This window comes from Poecilia reticulata, chromosome 2 (genome assembly GCF_904066995.2).
Source record: "Poecilia reticulata chromosome 2, P_reticulata-male-v2, whole genome shotgun sequence".
Classification (NCBI taxonomy): Eukaryota; Metazoa; Chordata; class Actinopteri; order Cyprinodontiformes; family Poeciliidae; genus Poecilia; species Poecilia reticulata.
This window is the reverse complement of record NC_088831.1, coordinates 39,092,336-39,110,008: the sequence shown is the minus strand read 5'-3', so window position 1 is coordinate 39,110,008 and position 17,673 is coordinate 39,092,336. Positions and strand designations below refer to the sequence as shown.

The 17,673-nt window shown below is 37.6% G+C and overlaps 1 protein-coding gene across 3 annotated transcripts in view; it reads right to left on the bottom strand.

The window, feature by feature from the left end:
- LOC103460449 (neuropilin-2-like) overlaps window positions 1–17,673 on the bottom strand; it is a 116,925-nt gene that overhangs the window by 89,440 nt on the left and 9,812 nt on the right. For all 3 annotated transcript variants that reach the window (XM_008402625.3, XM_081604562.1, XM_081604561.1), the window contains exon 2: window positions 8,476–8,656. In XM_008402625.3, the coding sequence (XP_008400847.3) occupies window positions 8,476–8,656 (181 nt within the window). The remainder of the gene's footprint in view (window positions 1–8,475; window positions 8,657–17,673) is intronic.

Below are 17,673 nucleotides of genomic sequence, written 5' to 3'. Positions count from 1 at the left end.
TTTACAAAAACCCCAGTGGAAACCTTTGGAGGAGCACATCTTTGCAGTTTTATGGCTTAAAGATTGGGAGTTTTTACCATCCAGTACTAAAATATGGCTTTATTTGTATTCCCGAAACTTAGTTCCTGACTTTAAAATTCAGATTTCATACCTAGTTGGTTGTATTTTAATGTACCACAAATCTTTCTTTATTCAATTTTTGTTGCAATCTATTGCAATTCTTGATGTAGATTTATTTTTCCATGTTTCAAGTCTTGTTTTTTTTTAGCTGTTTCATTGAATGTGTTGAACATAAGACTAAAGTTTTTTAGATGATTCATTACTTTTTTTGTATGAATACACCTGTCTCTACAAATACCACACCAATTAGACTTTGACCCCAGCTGTGCGAAATAAACAGCTGACATTTCTCTGTGAGCACTTGTTGCAGTCACTGCATGATAGTTTACCAATAACGGCGCTTTAACCTCAAAAGCAGGTAAACAGACTGAAACTTCATTTTCTGTAGTGATCTACTTTTTCCATCCCAAAACAGTGTGATAACACCGTCTTTGCCTCTTTGTTTGAACTTTTGTCTGGATGTTTGACTCTCCTGCCGGTAGAGTCACAGTGATGTTAATCCAAACATGCAGGCAGCTGCTAAATGCCCACAGCTGGTAATCGAACTGTCACTCCACATGCTGCTCCTCTCTCCTCCTCCCTCTGTTATGCATTCTCTTCCCTCCACCTTTCTCCTCTCTGCCCGGAGGCCAGCGTCACATCACATCACTCCATCTTCTCACTCTTCTCTTGGTCAAGTCTGCACGGCTTCTGTCTGCCAGCCAGATGTGTCTGCATGTGTGATAAAATATTTCTACATTTGCAGACAGTGGTGTTCACAATTGATATGTGACTAATATTACACGAGACACAGAAGAGAGAATAAATCTGACATAAAGTTAAATGACTGATTGAGGCAGAGCAAAAAAAAAATGCAGATGAACTTTACCGAGTTTTATTAGGATTTTATTTAAGACACTAAGTCAAAGTAGTGGGGTGGAAAGAAAATGACAAGATTTTTTTGTTTTGTTTTGTTTTTTAACAAATTTGAAAAGTGTGGTGTGCATATGTATTTAGACCCCTTTGCTCAGATACCCTGAAATAAAATCTGCAACTATTAACTCCTAAAGTAACGAATAGTTGATGAGCAGATCCTGCTATAAATACATCTGTTCTCTAAAGGTCTGAGAGGATTTTAGAGAATGTTAGTGCAAAAAACAGCATCATGAAGCTCAAGAAACAGTTAAATGATTAAGGGAAGAGTGGAAAAGTTGAGTTAAGGTTTTAAAGCTACCTCCAAAGCTTTGAAATCCTACCTTAGCACTGTTTAATCTGTCTGACAATGAAAAAAAAAAACTGCAGGGCTGCAAACCTACCAAGATGAGGTAAAAGTGCTTAAACCGCTGGCCAGGGAAGGAAAGCATTTAATTTTGGAGTAGTCAAGAGGTTTATGGTAACCCTGAAGGAGCAGTGATACATGCAGCTCACAAATCTGGTCCTGACGGAGGAATGCCAAGAAGGATGCTGTAAGAAGTCCATGCAGGAGACATAGCAAATATGCAGACGAAGATATACTGTTCTGTCGGCATGGAACATGGCTATCAAGAAACTTTAAACACATCGTCACCTTTATGAAACATAGTACTGGCAATAGCCACTTTCTGGGGAGGCATTTCTCCAGCAAAAATAAGGAAGATATCTTGAGTTCATGGCAAGTTGGATGGAGCTAAATACAGGAAACTCTTGCAGAATTCCGTTAGAGGCTGAAAATGTCTTAAGACCAGGTTGAAGATTTACTTTTTAGTAAGACAACGGCTCCAAAAATACAGCCAGAGATGCAATGAAATTATTTAAATTAAGTCAAGTATTAAAAAAAATCTTTGATAAAACTTAAAATAGATGTTCACAAAGGCTCTTCACCCAATATGACTGAGCTTTAGCTGCTTCGCAAAGAAAAACGTTGGAAAATTGGCAAAACATAAAACTAAAATGTAAAAAAAGGTCCCACACTTTCCTTTCATGTAGTGTCTTTCTTTCACTTTGCAAATTCTGAACTATTCTGTGTTTATTGGAACACATGTTTGCGGTTGTAACCATAACTAATGTGGAAAATAGTTATGATAGTACTACTCAACATTGTTTTTACTCCCCACACGTCACAAAAGGCTGTGTATGTTGCTTATAAAAAGCATGACTTGACTTTAGTACCAAAAATATCCTTAGCCTTGATTGCATGTGATTATTTTATGGTCAGCCATTATGACATTACGTATCATTTCCTTTTTTGAAGAGTAAGATAGAGGTCAAAAAAGCCAGATGTAATAAAAAGAAATGTAAATAGAAATACTAGAAAGGAAAAAAGAGAGATGTGACTCAGAAAAATTAAGTAAATGACTAAATGAAGACTGCAGTATTTAGCAGTCCTTGATTTCTGAAACTGAATGCTGAATGATGATTTTGGCTCTTCAAAGACCAGCTGATAGTAGAGACCGACAGCTTGGAGAAGGATGGAAAGAAGGAGATAAATTAGGCTCAATCACACATAGTAAATTGAACAAAAATAGGTCAAAAACTGGAGAGCAGAGGTGATAGAGAAGGCGGGAGGCTGGCAGGGGAGAAAGATCGAAGGAGGTGAGATGGGCAAAGTTGCAAGAGCAGACGAAAGATGATAGATGGGATCCATTGGGCAACGGTGACGAGGGTGGGAGCGGGGACATGAATCTAGGGGTGAGAACGGGGGGAAAGAGCCAGCAGGAAAGAGGAGAGGAGACAGAGCGACAGGAGGTATCTGTCAGGATAATTTGTGCCTGCCCTCAGCGGACCCTGACGCTGCACTTTTCTCCGAGCGGCTGTGTGTGCGTCTGTGTTTGTGTGCGAGCGCTTTCCAAATACTCCAAATTGAGATCTTGTTTTCAGAGACAGAGCGGTACAGCGAGGTATGGGGGAACATGTGAGATAAACAACCGAACCAATGAGTCAAAGCCGTAAATTCTCATTCTGTACACCCAAAGGAAGATTGCATGTGTCTACCTCAGAAGTCCCAAAAGTTCTCCCATCATTTATTGAAATGTTTCACCTCAGCAAGAAACTATTCTTCAAAACAAATGGAAAGCACTAAAACAGAAAGAACAAATCTCTGACATTTTTACTTGGGAAAAATACTAAAAAGTGAAGTGGCCAAAGTGATGATCAACAACAGCAGTTTGCTCACAGATGGATACTTGATTTTTGGTAAAGAGGAATTAACCAAACTTAAGACGGTTTATGAGCCAAATAACTGTAAAATGTCAAGTCATCACTAAATCAGAAATGTTAAATTAACTGTAGAAAATGTCTCTTTTGAAAACATTAAACATCATACTGCTCCTTTAGCTTAAAGTCCCAACAATTAGATGCCAGATAAATGGCATATTGTACAGAGCAACACAACAATGCCCCTCCTCTTCTTCTTTACTGCACACTGCCAGGTAGATGGCTGATTGATGGTTATAACACTTTTTTCAAGAACAAAATATTTTGCTCTTTGACATTTACACATATAGTCATGGTTTGGAAAAAATGAGTGGTCCTGTTGCTCCTATTACAAAAATAAAGTTTAAAAACTGCAGTTACTCACAACAGACTGGGATACATGAGCAGATTGCCCTACTAACTATTATCACCTTGTTATGTATTTGCACAAAATGTGAACAAAATACCAACATATGATATTAATCTGCACAATAACCACTGTTACTTAAACAGGACAACTGGGTACAGACTAATAGATTAGGTGTATTTGTTATTTAATATTATCAATAAAATTGTAATCTATGGGTCCAATCAATCTAACAATAAATAAATGCTACAAATAACATTAGCATATCTGGAATAAATAAACAATATGTTAAGATAATTAATATAACTATATGAATACTTTTTCCTTCACTTTAGTTTTATATAGAGCGCTGTAATGTTTGACATTTTCATTTTTTTGGTGTAAATACCATAATACTGAATATGTACTCAAGGTTATGCCATAGAAAGCTCATGCTACGGTAATGTACGTGACTAGGATTTAAGCATTGACCTGTCCTGAAAGGTTAGTGGAAACAGTGCACAGAAACCGCAGGAATTCATACTTTTGACACAGTATATAGCAGCATACACCAGAAGTTATAATTACTAAGTGGTGTTCTTCTGGCAGGTGCAGCACCTCTTGGTTTTTGTAACTTGGCAGATGCTGTGCAGACGGTGCATATTTAAAATGAACAAGCTCAATCAAAGCAATTTGTGAGCAGGTCTCTCAGTCTAAGGATCATTTTAATCGAACTGTGCAGGAGCCTGTGGGATTTACTGAGGAACTAAAACTCAGACAAGAAAGCTGGCAACAATGAAGAAAGCATGACTCATTACAGGCAGGTTTGCTTTGACTGATTCTATGTTTTAGTATTTATTCTTCTCTTAATAATCATTTTTAAAGATGTCCTGATCAGGAGTCACTTAGTATCTGGCATTTAGAGACATTTAAAAAAAAAATCTTTCATTAAAATAAGTGTCATATGCAAAATATGCTTGAAAATTCAGAAGTTTTTAAGTTGAGTGAAATAACATCTCACTGTACCAATACAGTCTCTCTTTTGCTCCGTTATAAGTAGTCAGTGGTGAGCACCACTAACTATAAAGTAAGTAGTGCTAACCCTGAAGCATTAGTCATAAACTTTAGTTCTGCTGACACTAAAGCACAACAACATGGTATTTAGAAGAAAGCTGGTGCTAAGGCGCAAACTTCAATTTATATCTGTTCTTGAACAACTACAACATCCGAGCACCAATTCACATCGATACAAAATCACAGGAGCACATGAGCAGCAGCACTGATGTCAATATTTTTAACAAAACATAAATTAAGCTGTATTTTTTTTTCCCTCATTCCTTTTCAACTAGGAATTTAATAAAAACCTGGAAAGGTAAAAAAGTGTTTGCATGTTTATCACGTGCTTTGAGATGAATGTAGCGGAAACCTTTGACTGTTCCCATTATATCATGCAGTTTCTGTGAGTTTATCTAGAGGGGTAAGCAGCAGGGGTAAGCACATTTTTCGCCTAAAAATATAAACATTTTTTAAATGGAGTCTCCATTTATTCATTTATTTTGCAGAAACTGCAGAGTAAATCACAACTCTAAAGAAAACTCAAATCCATAGTAGATTATAATATTCATCACAGTAAATAGTACATCAGTTGTTGATGCATGACTGCATGCTTGTTGATGGATGGTAGTAAATCTTGAGGTTGTTTATATTTTTTTCATGACAGAAAGAAACAGGATGAATCATATGGCCGTTCATAAAGCAGTCTTTGTTTGCAGACACAGTCTGCTTTTCTGTCCCTAGAGGAGTTTGTTTTTTACTCTGAAGAGATTAACAACAGTTTATCTGTTTTCACCAAAGCTGAGAAAAGAAAAATATGCACTGTTTTTATAGCCATATCAAATGTAAGAGACATCCAGAGACATAAAAAGAGATCAACACACTGATCTCAGTGTGTGTGCGTGTGTTACATGTGTTGTGGTTGTTGCTCACAATCAGTGGATGACCATGTATGTACATCCTACACCAACAGCTCCTGCTTCTTTTTGCCCTCTGAACCCAACGGCTCAGTTTCAGGCACACACACACACATGAAGACGCACTCGGGGCCAGGAGCTTGTAAACCTAAATAGCTCCTCACCAAAGGGCACCAGCAACACTGCAAATATCTCACTCTGCAGGCTAGATCAGGTCTTAAAAAAAAAAAAAAACTAAAAAAGAAAAAAAAATCAGAGCATGTTATTTCTTATTCCTGCTACATTTCATTCTCGTGGGAAACGACTGAACCTTAAATGGATCTGAGAGGAGTGAGGCACAAGATAAGTCAAGAGGGTGAGGAAGGAGGTGGTGAGGGGAGATATGGAGAAAAATACAGACAGGAAAATGGAGAAATCCCCTGTATAAACTGGACAGTGAGTATAGCCAAAGAAATACCAAGAGCCCGGGGACAAAGGGAGAAGTATGTTTTTCATTTTCACAGCTCTGTGGGAAAGCAAACCAGAACAAAGCACAGTGGGCATTTTCTACTTCCCTGGCTGTTAACAAACAGACAGCCAGTAAAATATTGATGCTTCAATCCCAGGAAAGAAATGTCTGAATGATTTTGGTACATCTGAGTGGGGAGAATTCACCTATCTATAATTAATACGGCTGAAATGTTAATAAGTGGATGAGAAAGCACTGAAACGCAGACTGAGGTTGGAAAAGTAAGCGCGTGTGCTACTATCTGTGCATTTCTGTATTTTTCTCTGTTGCCATCTGTGCCAGAAATCAGTTTTTTACACACACTGCCTCCCAAAGGTCTCTCTCTACTGTATGCGGAGCATTCACCCATTTTGTGGCAGCCACAGAGATAAGAACTTGCAGACAGTAGATCTTGTGGCACTTAAGATTTTCACAAGTCAGTTTCTATGTTTTAGGTCCACAGATATCTTGTAAATGTCACCAGCTGTGCTCAGTTTGTCCTCTCTAGGTCCATTATATAGTGAGTCAGCAATTTTGTATTGTTTAAAATGTCTGCAGTAACTTCTACTTTCAGTATTGACTTGGAGGTTTGCCATCTGCTGCAGCAAAGGAGTTTGAAGAGGTTGTACAAAATATTGGTTACAATAAACCACACTGAATGCTAACTTACTCAGCTAATTATTGTAAGCTTCAGACTCCCTGAAAATCCCCAAACCACTCTTATTTTTTACATGTCACAAAAACTATATTAATCCTCCACTGATGGTAGCACAAGTGCTGCAAAAACACAAATTTTTACTAAGTACAGTATTTGGTCTAGTGTCTAGACCAAATACTTAGTATCTTAGCACAGCAATTTTTCAGCAAGATATAAATGTAACTTTTCATTTATATTAAGAAATTATTGACAAAACAATCTCCTCTTGCTGAAAAGTTTCTTGTAAGTGAGTTTTGTCTTTTTGCACTAGAAATTACGTGTGTAATCAGGTACACATGATTAGATCATTTATTTTTATTTTGCAGGAGGCTTTCCGTTAAAGAATCACATTTAGAATTGTGTGCTTTTGACTCTTAAATACCAGATCAAAAATCTGTGTAAATTAGGAATCTCTGATTGTAGCAAGTAATGAGCCTGACTAATTGATTTCTACTTGTCTCAAAATAACTTGAAATCATCCGTCGCACTGATGGAAAAAAGTCTTGCAACAATCAAATGCCAACATGACCTTGCAGCACAAGCAGCGTTGCCCGGAGAGCAAACCACAAGATGCTAAAAGAAATCTCACAAAACCACAAAATGTCACAGAACCTGCAGCCAATTTTTGCTACTGTTAATATGAAAGTGCATGGCTGTACAGCCAGAAAGAGACACGGAAAACACAAAGGCAGAGAGAAAACAGAGAGAATGTAGACAAGGATGAGATTACTGGAATAAGGCTTTTGAACAGACATTCAATCAATTTACCAAAGGCTGCTTGACAAAGATTATCTGTAATAATATTAAAGCTGAAGCAACACTGACCACTGCAACATGAAAATTACCAAAACATATGAGTAAAAATTGGATATGGATTTTGCTGTCTAAGTGCAATTAAATAACTTCCTCTTCTAGAAAGAGGTCAATATTGGCTTTGCTAACGTTAACATCCTTGCCTTTTTTTTGCATATTTTATAATGTGCAAAAAAGAAATCTAAGTTAAAATATTTTCTTTTTCTTTGATGAATAGTGCAATATGTGACAAAAAAAAGCACAAAGCGTAACAAAAATAAAACCAGCTGGATACTCCAAATTCAGTTATTGTTCTTTTATTTGGTGAACATGATACTGTGAGTCAGTAAATGAGTTATTCACTTGAGAAATAGACTTTTGAGTTAACATGAATTCTGATTGCCTCCTGAAACTCGAGTCCAACAATGCAATTTTCCACAATTTATCTTTCAGCCTGCCTTCATTGCTGGTTGCTTGATTTTGATTTAATGGCGTCTTCCTGTCGGCCTCGCTGTGCAACCAAAGCCAAACAGCCCAAAAACGTGACGAACACCAAATCCTCTAATCTGTTTTAATGCAGCCAAAGTGTGAAAAAGCCTGCTGGAACAGTAAATGTGTCATAATTAGACTTTGATAATTAGAGACAGGGGATCGAGGGAGGTCCCAAAGTGATTATTATGGCAAAGTGAAAGCCAGAGAAACAGAAGGAGAGTGGGCTGAAGTTCACCAGCAACTCTCACTGAGAAACAGGCGAGACCCAAAGCTGCAGGCAGAAAGGAGAAACTCAGACTCACTGTAGTTTCTCATATAACTTTAAATGTCCCCACTGTTTAAACCAATTCACTCTCAATATTTCTCTCTATAACCCTTTTGTCTGCCAGTCATCAGGATCATCTGGGTGTTTTTCGCTCACCTGCAGTCCAGCTTCTCCATTTCAAAGTGTGGGTTGAAGTTGAGGACGATGCGCTGCGATGGCTCCGGGGCTGTGATAACCCAGTGGCAGTTCTGGTGGGGTGGATACTCCTGCGGGTAGCCAGGGGTGGTGATGTAGCCGGCAAACGTGGCATCTAAGTTGCCACCGCATGGCTCGGAGGCTGGGTGAATGGAAACAGACGAGGCATGAGTGACATCAGAAAAAAATATGAGATTTATCTTTCTATTTATTTGTATTTATAGCATGATCTTACTTTAAAGATTGGTGATAATTAATTGACAAGCAGCCATTTTCTTAATAAAATTTGGTCTTCTCTTGTATCAAGAAGTAAATCATCTTTCCACAAAACAAAAGGCTAAACTTATCATAATATGCTGAATTTAAAACAAGACACACAATATATTTTTAACAATTTCTCGAATGAGCGCTGCTAAGGTGAAATTAAAGGAGTTTGTCAAGTATTCATGTTTAAAAATAGAAACGCATAAAGTGCATTCTGCATCCCACAATTGACTTTACTTCTGTTTCCCGTTCTGGCATGGCTCTGCCATCTTTATTTCTGTCTCTGGCTCTTTAAGGATGACAAGTGGTGCCATCTGCTGGACGGTGGCCAAACTACAAGACTGATGTTATTAGTTAATCGATTAGAATTATTTTAATCTAATGGAGCATTAAATGGCAATTAATCATACGTCTATTAATTGTTTGTGTCTCTAATTAAAGGGTTTAACCTTTCCTAAAATGTGATATATGAAGTTTATTTATAGTTTTAAATAATTTATTATCTCAATGTTTATTACAAATGTGCTTCAGATGGTAGAAGAAATCATAAAGAAAGAAATTGAAAGTAAAGGAAAATAAAATTAGAAGACACTCTCAATAACACTTCAAAGTTGACATCAGCATATAAAAGTGCCACCAAGGTCAGTGTTATGTATTTGTTGTGAATCAACACAATTATCATCAAAAATGCATTTCTTCATTTTTGATTTTTATCTGTAATTGGGATAAGAAACAAGGAGAACAATCAAAATAAAAGATCTGTTGATAAAGTCCGGATGTGAGAAACTGAGAATCTCAACAACCTGATGAACAGAGGCATTATTGTGGTTCATGATGACACACAGACCTGCCATCACACACACTCAGCCCTCCAGAAGCCACAGTTACTGTCACAGAGCGGACCCACTTGTCAGCAGTCATATGTCTGTCTCATGTCATAAACAATGCCACTTATTCACAGCTGCAGATTCAATCTGACACAGATAGGCAACACATTCATATCTCTTTCACCCAGCAGCATAACACACACAACTCTACTGTACGAAATGTATGGGCTCTGTTGTACTAAAAGGGTGGCTGCTCTTTTTGATTGACTGCACAAACTCTCAGCTCTGGACATCTAACTGTTCAGGAACTGTAAGTTAAAATATAATTATAGGTTTCTATTAATTTGCTTTTCACAATCTTTACTTTTTACTAATTTCATCCTTCTTACAGTTTCTTACAAGAAAGTTACATTTTTTAAATGTCATGTTACAACAACAAACTTAATTTTGTTAAGATTTTATGTGATAGACAGAATAAGTGCATACTTCTGACGTGGAAAGAAAACGGTGCATTTTTTTTTACAAATTAAAATTTGGAAAGTGGCATGCATTTGAATTTGCATCCCCCGACACAATGATTTGAGAGTCATCTTTTGCTGAAACTTTAGCTGCATTAAACACTATTGAAGTCAGTGAGCTCTTTCACCATCTGTGACCAGCTTCCCTATCCCAGTGGAATAAAATCCCCAAAGCATGATGCTGCTACCAACATACTCAGTGTGGAGATGAGGTACAACTAGGTTTTGCTTTCCTCACTTTTTCTGGTGGATTAAAACCAGGTCAATTTTGGTCTCATTTGAGTGGAAAACCTTCTTCCACATGTGTAAAGTGGCTTGGCAAAAACTGGAACAGTACTTCCTATTGCGCACACTTTAAATGTGCAGTTGAATTACAATAAGGTCTTTCTGCCTATTGTTCACCACTTCACAATTATACACTACTTTGTATTGTTCTATTACATCACATAACATTAACAACAAGGTGGTTGTGAACTTAAACTCTGAAATTAGCTAGAAAATAGATTAAAACAATCAAAAAGCACACAAATACCAAATAAAATCTTTGAAAGATTGTCAGAAAACATTAAGAAATATTAATCTAGACCTCTAAATTTAAGTAAGAATTTAAATTAAAATAGTACAAATAAAGTAACAGAAAACAGTAGTTAACAGACTCTCTTCTCACAAAGTAGTATAAATAATATCACAATGTCATGTAAGGATTTAAAGTGTGACCAGTGCTTGCTCAATGAAGTAAAAGGAAAATGTTTTTTGATTGCAGTTTTGAAATAAGCAACCATAAAGATGGCTTTATTTCAGCAGTAACAAATAATAATAGTGGAAAAGAAAAAAATCACTGTATCTGCAAAAACGCAGATGGATTTTCTGTAAATATTTGGGGAAAACGATGGCCACGACGGACTAGGTTATTTAAATGAAAACAGCATCTGCCAGTGCTGGCTGATTGATGGGAAAATACTTGGCTGGTATGCAACACCCTAAAATAATTTCCTGTTTTCCAGAGAACGGGAGAACAAACTCACAATTGGACTCCTGACAGAGTTCATTATTTACTGAGCCACGGCTAAATACGCATCACGAGACATGCCTCCAGGAGAAATGTAGAAGAGAGCAGAGTCTGTCTGAGGAGGCTGTGTAGGCCACCATCAGGCCTTCTGTGCTATGACGTTTTATTTATTACCAGTGTGCTGCGAGGGCTAGCATAGCCAAGCCAAACTGCTCAGCAGAATACAACATGGTTTAAAGCTATTAATAGACTGGGTACTGTAAACCATCTCTGAGAGGAGTAAGACATGCACACATAAGGCACAGCATAAACACATAACCAGATATCACCATTACATGCAATTAATAGAGTTTAAAATTCATAAGGAATAGTGATCAGATTCATTTTCATGAATGTATTGCAATAAAAAAAACAGGCCAACTCAGGATCTGATACATATAAACTGTTTAAGTCTCAAGCAAGAGAAGTTTAGAGAGAGGATCAGATTTCAGCAGTCAGCAAACAACATGACTGACATTTTGGCTTTTGTACCTGGTGTCTGCCTCACTCTGTCTGCTAACAATTAATGATCAGCAGTCTGGATCTCTCTAATTCCCTCTCCCTCACTCTAAGAACCAACTAATCCCGTCCATCTCCTATCTGTTTCCAATCTCCCTGGTGACACACAGAAATACAGGAGTAGAGTTACAAGAGCCGTGTAACCCAGCCACGCGCATTTTGTGTCAGCACCACCTGGATTAGTGTTTAACCACTCCACAATCTGAAGGCAGCACCAACCAAAAACCAGTTATAGGAGCTTTGCTTAGATAGCGCTGTCTAATCAAACCGTGTAGAAGGTGTGATGTGTGAGAAATAAAGTCATAAACCTTAATAGATTACAAATATATTTGATTGAAAAATGGCATTCATTTAGATGTTATTGCTTTTTCATCACAAACTGAAGTGCTGCTTATGTTGAACATTGGTTAAAAAATTTAAACTAAGCAATTAGCAAAAAAAAAGGGTTAATCTAGTGTTCAAATGACCTAATTTGCATTAAATTAAACATCCAACGTTTCCTTGTGTTTTTTGGTAAATATTTAGACACGTCATGTCTTACTGTTTTCACGTCTCTTAATGTTCAACATACATACTAAACAATAAAACACACTCGGTGCTTTTCTTTCGGCCAAAATTATAGTAACTGAGGCAAAAGCAAACTGAAAAAATTCTCTAACCATCCATCCCATATTATATAAATGGTATTTACTGCACATAAACAGGGGATCTTGTAATTGTTATTGCAAAGAACAACAACAACTTGCAAAGTGTAAATCTGGGAGATGGGAAGCTGTTAGTAGAACAGACTGATCAAACCATAAATCTTCTATGTATCATAACAGAAAAAGGCTGCGGATACAGACAGGCCTTTAAAATTTACCCAGACTGTTTATCTTTTTCTTACAGCCGACTGTCATCCTCAACCAACTGTCTTCTTGATGAAGAATTAGAGGAGAAAACAATTCAACCACCTGCACAAAAACCCAACTGAGCAGCATAGAGCTTTTCTCTGTTAATTCAGTTTTCAGCATTATGGCTCCCTCTCATCTTCCAATGCTGACCTTTGACCTATAGCTGATAAGGACAGTACCTCTAAGAGTTTGAGGAATCAGACTGATCAAGTTGTATGGAATACTATGGCTGCTTCTCTCTTAGAAACTATCAATCCCCAGAGATTCACGCCAAGTCATTAAACAATTACTGAATCCAAACAGGGCAGAAAGTGACAAATTGAGCTCAAGAGTTCACAGCTGACATCATCTCGCATTAGGTGCCATTTAAAGTAAATTTGATTGTGTTCGCTCATCTGCACACACAGTCATTTAGATACATGCACACTGAAATGAAATGTCAGGTCCTTGCAGTGGTAGGGCAATGATATATGCAAGGAGGGACAGCTAGGCATTCTTTAAAACAGAAGAAAGCCTGTAGTGTACCTTGGAGAACTTTTTTTTTTAACTTGTTACAGTTAAACTAAAATATCCAGTAAATTTTAATGGGAATTTATGTGATTGACAAACCCCAGGTAGCACATATTTATAGGAAAATTACTGTTTTTAACAGATGCAATTGTTTTTACAAGTGCAGATCTAAATATAGTGACTTACATTTGCATTCAATTCCTCTAAATCTATAATTTGAAGAACAATTTTGACTAGCTTAGTCAAAGTTGTCTGTTATTGAGCTAACTTCATATCTCATTGTGGCAAACCATCACTATGTTGTTTTATGTGTTTATCAGAAATCCAAGTGAACAAAGGCTACATGTGGAACTTCTCAAGGCTCCATCTTCAGGTCACGTTTATTCAGCATCTACACAAACCCCCCTAAGATCATTAAGTACTACAAAATCTAACTGATGACATACAAATTTATATTTGTATGTCTGAACTTGCAGAACCACTAATTGTTCATCATGTCCAAAAGTTATTGTTTTGATACTAAAACTTTCCAGACTTGAGGAGGCAAAAAACTAGGTGTCTGTAAGAATTTTTGTCTAAATTTTAACAGTATTCAAACCATATTACATATAAACCATATCTCACTATAACCTTATAAATATTGACAGAAAAAAGAATTTTGTGTCAAAATAAGAAACAGAAACATGCCTCTGTTCCCGCTAAATCCTGAATATACCCAATTTGGGTTGTCTTAGGAGTTTTTATCGCAACCAGTGGGGTTTTTCCTGTCTGGAAACGAGAAAACGACCTGCTGAATGTGACAGGTAGCCAATCAAAAAGCGCGGTGACGTCAGAACAGAGGGGAATCCCAAACAGCTGACATATCGCGCAACCGAGTCCGGTGGATATCGGAGATGATATGTGGAAATGTTCATTATTAAATCTAAAGGTCATTATTATGTTTATTCAGTTAAAAATGTTAACTATGAAACAACACAGTCACCTCCAAATCATAGTGCAGCAAATAGAGCGGCTGCTCCCGTCATCTTTTATCCACCGCCTTTTCTTTTTGCTAGGTTTTTTTATCTCTTAAAATGAGTCCACAAACTATCACTATTGCTTCTACAACGTCATCCGTGTTTGGTTATTCTAAATTCCCGCTATGTTGAGGGTTTTACTGGATTATCCTCTGGAATCGGGATGTTCGTGACTGGAATCGGTTCGTGTTGCTCCTGCCTTGGAGACACGAACCGATCGAACCTGTTGGACTTTTATCAGCTCTGTGGTCACAGAGGTTTGGAGAATCGGCCGACAATTCTTAAATCTTGCCGTCTAAACCAGACTTAAGACTCACGACCGCAGCCCGCTCTGACTCTGGTCGCTATGGTAACGTTTACATATCCCTTCAAAATAAGATACAGATTCACCACAAAAATTAACATTTTACTTTCGTGAAAATTTTAACTCATGATAATGACTAACGGGAGCCCTGAGCTTGTTTCTCTGCAACGAGACGGTCCCATCTGGGAGTGATGAGAGACAATGACACCTGAAGTGTTGATTATATCCACAGCTTACTTGGTGCAAAGCAGCTTAAAGCTTCATTGCCCCATTAGCAGCCGGTCGCCGCATGTTACGCAGAGCGGGCTTGTAACGTGGGACTCACCTACCGGTCCGGGATAAATCCATTCTCCTGTCTCTTCTCTGGGCCTTTTCCCCTTTGCAAAAAAACTTTCCAAAGACATCTGATCTGTTTCTTAATCATTTTGCTGCTTGTGGCCTCAGTGTTGGCGCGTAACCGAGAGAATCCGGTTAAAGGATTTTCAAAATAAAAGATCCTCCAGACTCAAATAATACATAAAACGGAAATATTTAACTATTTCTTGCGTGGCCCGGTACCAATTGGTCCACGGACCGGCACCGGGGGTTGGGGACCACTGGTCTAAAACACTACTGCCAAAATGCTGAACAAAACCAGGAAAATGGACCGACTCTCTGGTTATCCAAGGATAGAACTTAAAACTTTAAAGCCTGTAAAATTCCATAAGGCATGAGTATTAGGGCCATAATAATAAAAATAAAAAAATACCTTCAAGAAATTTTTAAATAACATTTTTTGACATACGCAGAGCCTCTGCAGTGATATAAGGACTCATGTGAGACCTGTATTCTGTTCTCCCAGGACCAGAAGAGGTAGTATCTAGTTTATATCATAAGGCTCTGGAACTAACTACCTAAAACATGATGTAAGTGGGAACTTCTGGCTCTCTTAAATGAGCAATTAATCATTATTTCATAGTGCAGCTTTACCACTCAAGTAAAATATTTTAAAACTTAACATTTTAAGACTTTTTATTTATTTGTCAACATTTTGCTATTGTTCTTTGAAAGTGTTGCTTGCTTTTAATGCAATTGTCATCTTTTCAGTTCCTTTAATATGATACAAAACAATCACCCTATATGTGATTGGTGCTCTACAAGTAAACCTAGATGTTTTCTATTAGTTGCACTAGATTAAATTTAAAAGTATCAGAGAAATGGGTTTACTGCGGGTATACAGTAAACGCATGCCACACTTTTCAGATTTCTAAAAAAATCAAGGAATTACATTTTGCTATGTGCTGTTTTGTCTCAGTCTATCACATTAAATAACAATAAAATACAAGTTCAGGGGTGTGAATACTTTTGTTATGCATCCTATGCAAAGAGAACGAGGAGAGTGAGACATGTTTTGTTAGAGTAAATGAGGAGAATCAAGCATGTAAGCACAGCTTCCAACACAAAATCAATTAGAATTCTAATTTGTATTCTACACAAAAGATCTGAGATCTGCATGCTGTAAGGAGGAGATGCTGATCTGGCAAAAAAAAAAAACTCAGATCATGCCAAGAATGATCAAACAGCAAAAAAGTACTCACACTTTAACTGTGCTTTTAGACGTGTGCAGCATCCCTCTCTGACTTTTATAAGGCCAAGGAAACCACATGAAAACCCAAAATTCTTCTTTGTTTCAGCTTCCGTCCCTTCCATAAACACTTCCCTCCCGTTGACCCTCATTTTCACACAACACAGCTATTTTTCCCTTCCAAACCACAGGAGCATGTGGAGATCATCAGGGAGAGGTTTGTATTTAGACCACATATTCACAACAAATGTGCAAACAAAAACCGCTGAACATCGCTTATCCTCGTCTGGCTTAGACATCACTGGATTCAGACCACACACACACACACACGCACGCTCACACACATGCAGACAAACACACAAGCAAGATAAGTGGCGGTAAATGGTGCTAAGCAGTCAAGCAGGGATATAAGACAGGTCACTGCATTATTTATGGCTCTCTGCCGTGTTTGGTATTGCATCCTGATAACACCTATTCAGCAACTTTTCCCCACAAGTGCAAACCTCAACACACACACACACACACAGATGTCTCAGTGCAGAAATGAGTCGCATATTCTCAGTGGAAGTCATATGAAAATAAACTCATGACGTTCCTTCTTTCAAATGAGGTAGATCCTTGTTTTTTGGCACCAAATGCAAATGCTCTGACCTTGTTTCTGAGCTCACTTCCAGCTTCGTCCGATTTGAGTCAAAACAGACACTTTCAGAGCACAGAAATCGATTCGCTAGCCTGCATGAACTTAGTAAATGTGCCAAAATCCGCATTTATTTCCATCAGCCTGACCCCATAATGAAAGCATTATCAACAGTGGGTGTTTAATTCATGAAAAAAAAAAAATGTTTTTCCCCCACCACACCAGAAAGCTAGTTAAGTAGAAGGCTGTAAACCTACTGTCCACCAGCTCTGGCCCCGATAATCCAAACAGCACAGTGAGTCATAAATTCTCATTATTCTGACCTTAAATGGTGCCCAGGAGACCAGTTGAGGTCTACAACTTTTGCTACATGAATAACAAGCCTTAAAACTATTAATAACCGTTAAACTTTTTCACAACTTGACATATTACAACCACAAACTTCAAAGTGATTTAAAATCATAGACCAGTACAAATTACTGCATAACCAGGAACTGGAAAGTACATGTTAATGGTTTTCAAAACATTTTAAAAATAAAAGCCAAAGTGTGGACATTCAGCTTTTATTTGCATCTGATTAGTAGTAAATGGGACACTGATCAACATAGTTGATGTGTATTGATCGCATTTGACAAAATGTAATGTTTATTGATTGTTTCACAGTTGGTGACTGCATGATGTTTTTATGATCTAAAGCAGTGTTTCCCAACCCTGGTCCTCAAGGCACACTGACCTGCATCTTTTAGATGTTCCCCTGCTTCAACACACCCCATTCAGATGATTGCAATTCAGCAAAACCCTTTTAATCAGCCATCAATTGAAATCATGTGTGCTGAAGGAGGGCAACGTCTAAAACATGCAGGTCAGTGTGCCTTGAGGACCAGTGTTGGAAACGCTGATCTAAAGCACTCTTGTTGCTGACATGTTCTACACAAATAAACTTGAAACCTGAACTCTAACTCCATCTTCTGAAAATGGAAATATCACAAGAAAAATGCATAAATACCAAGAAATAATTGATCACTGTTGGGCAGACCAGAGCAAAACTTAACTTTTTGG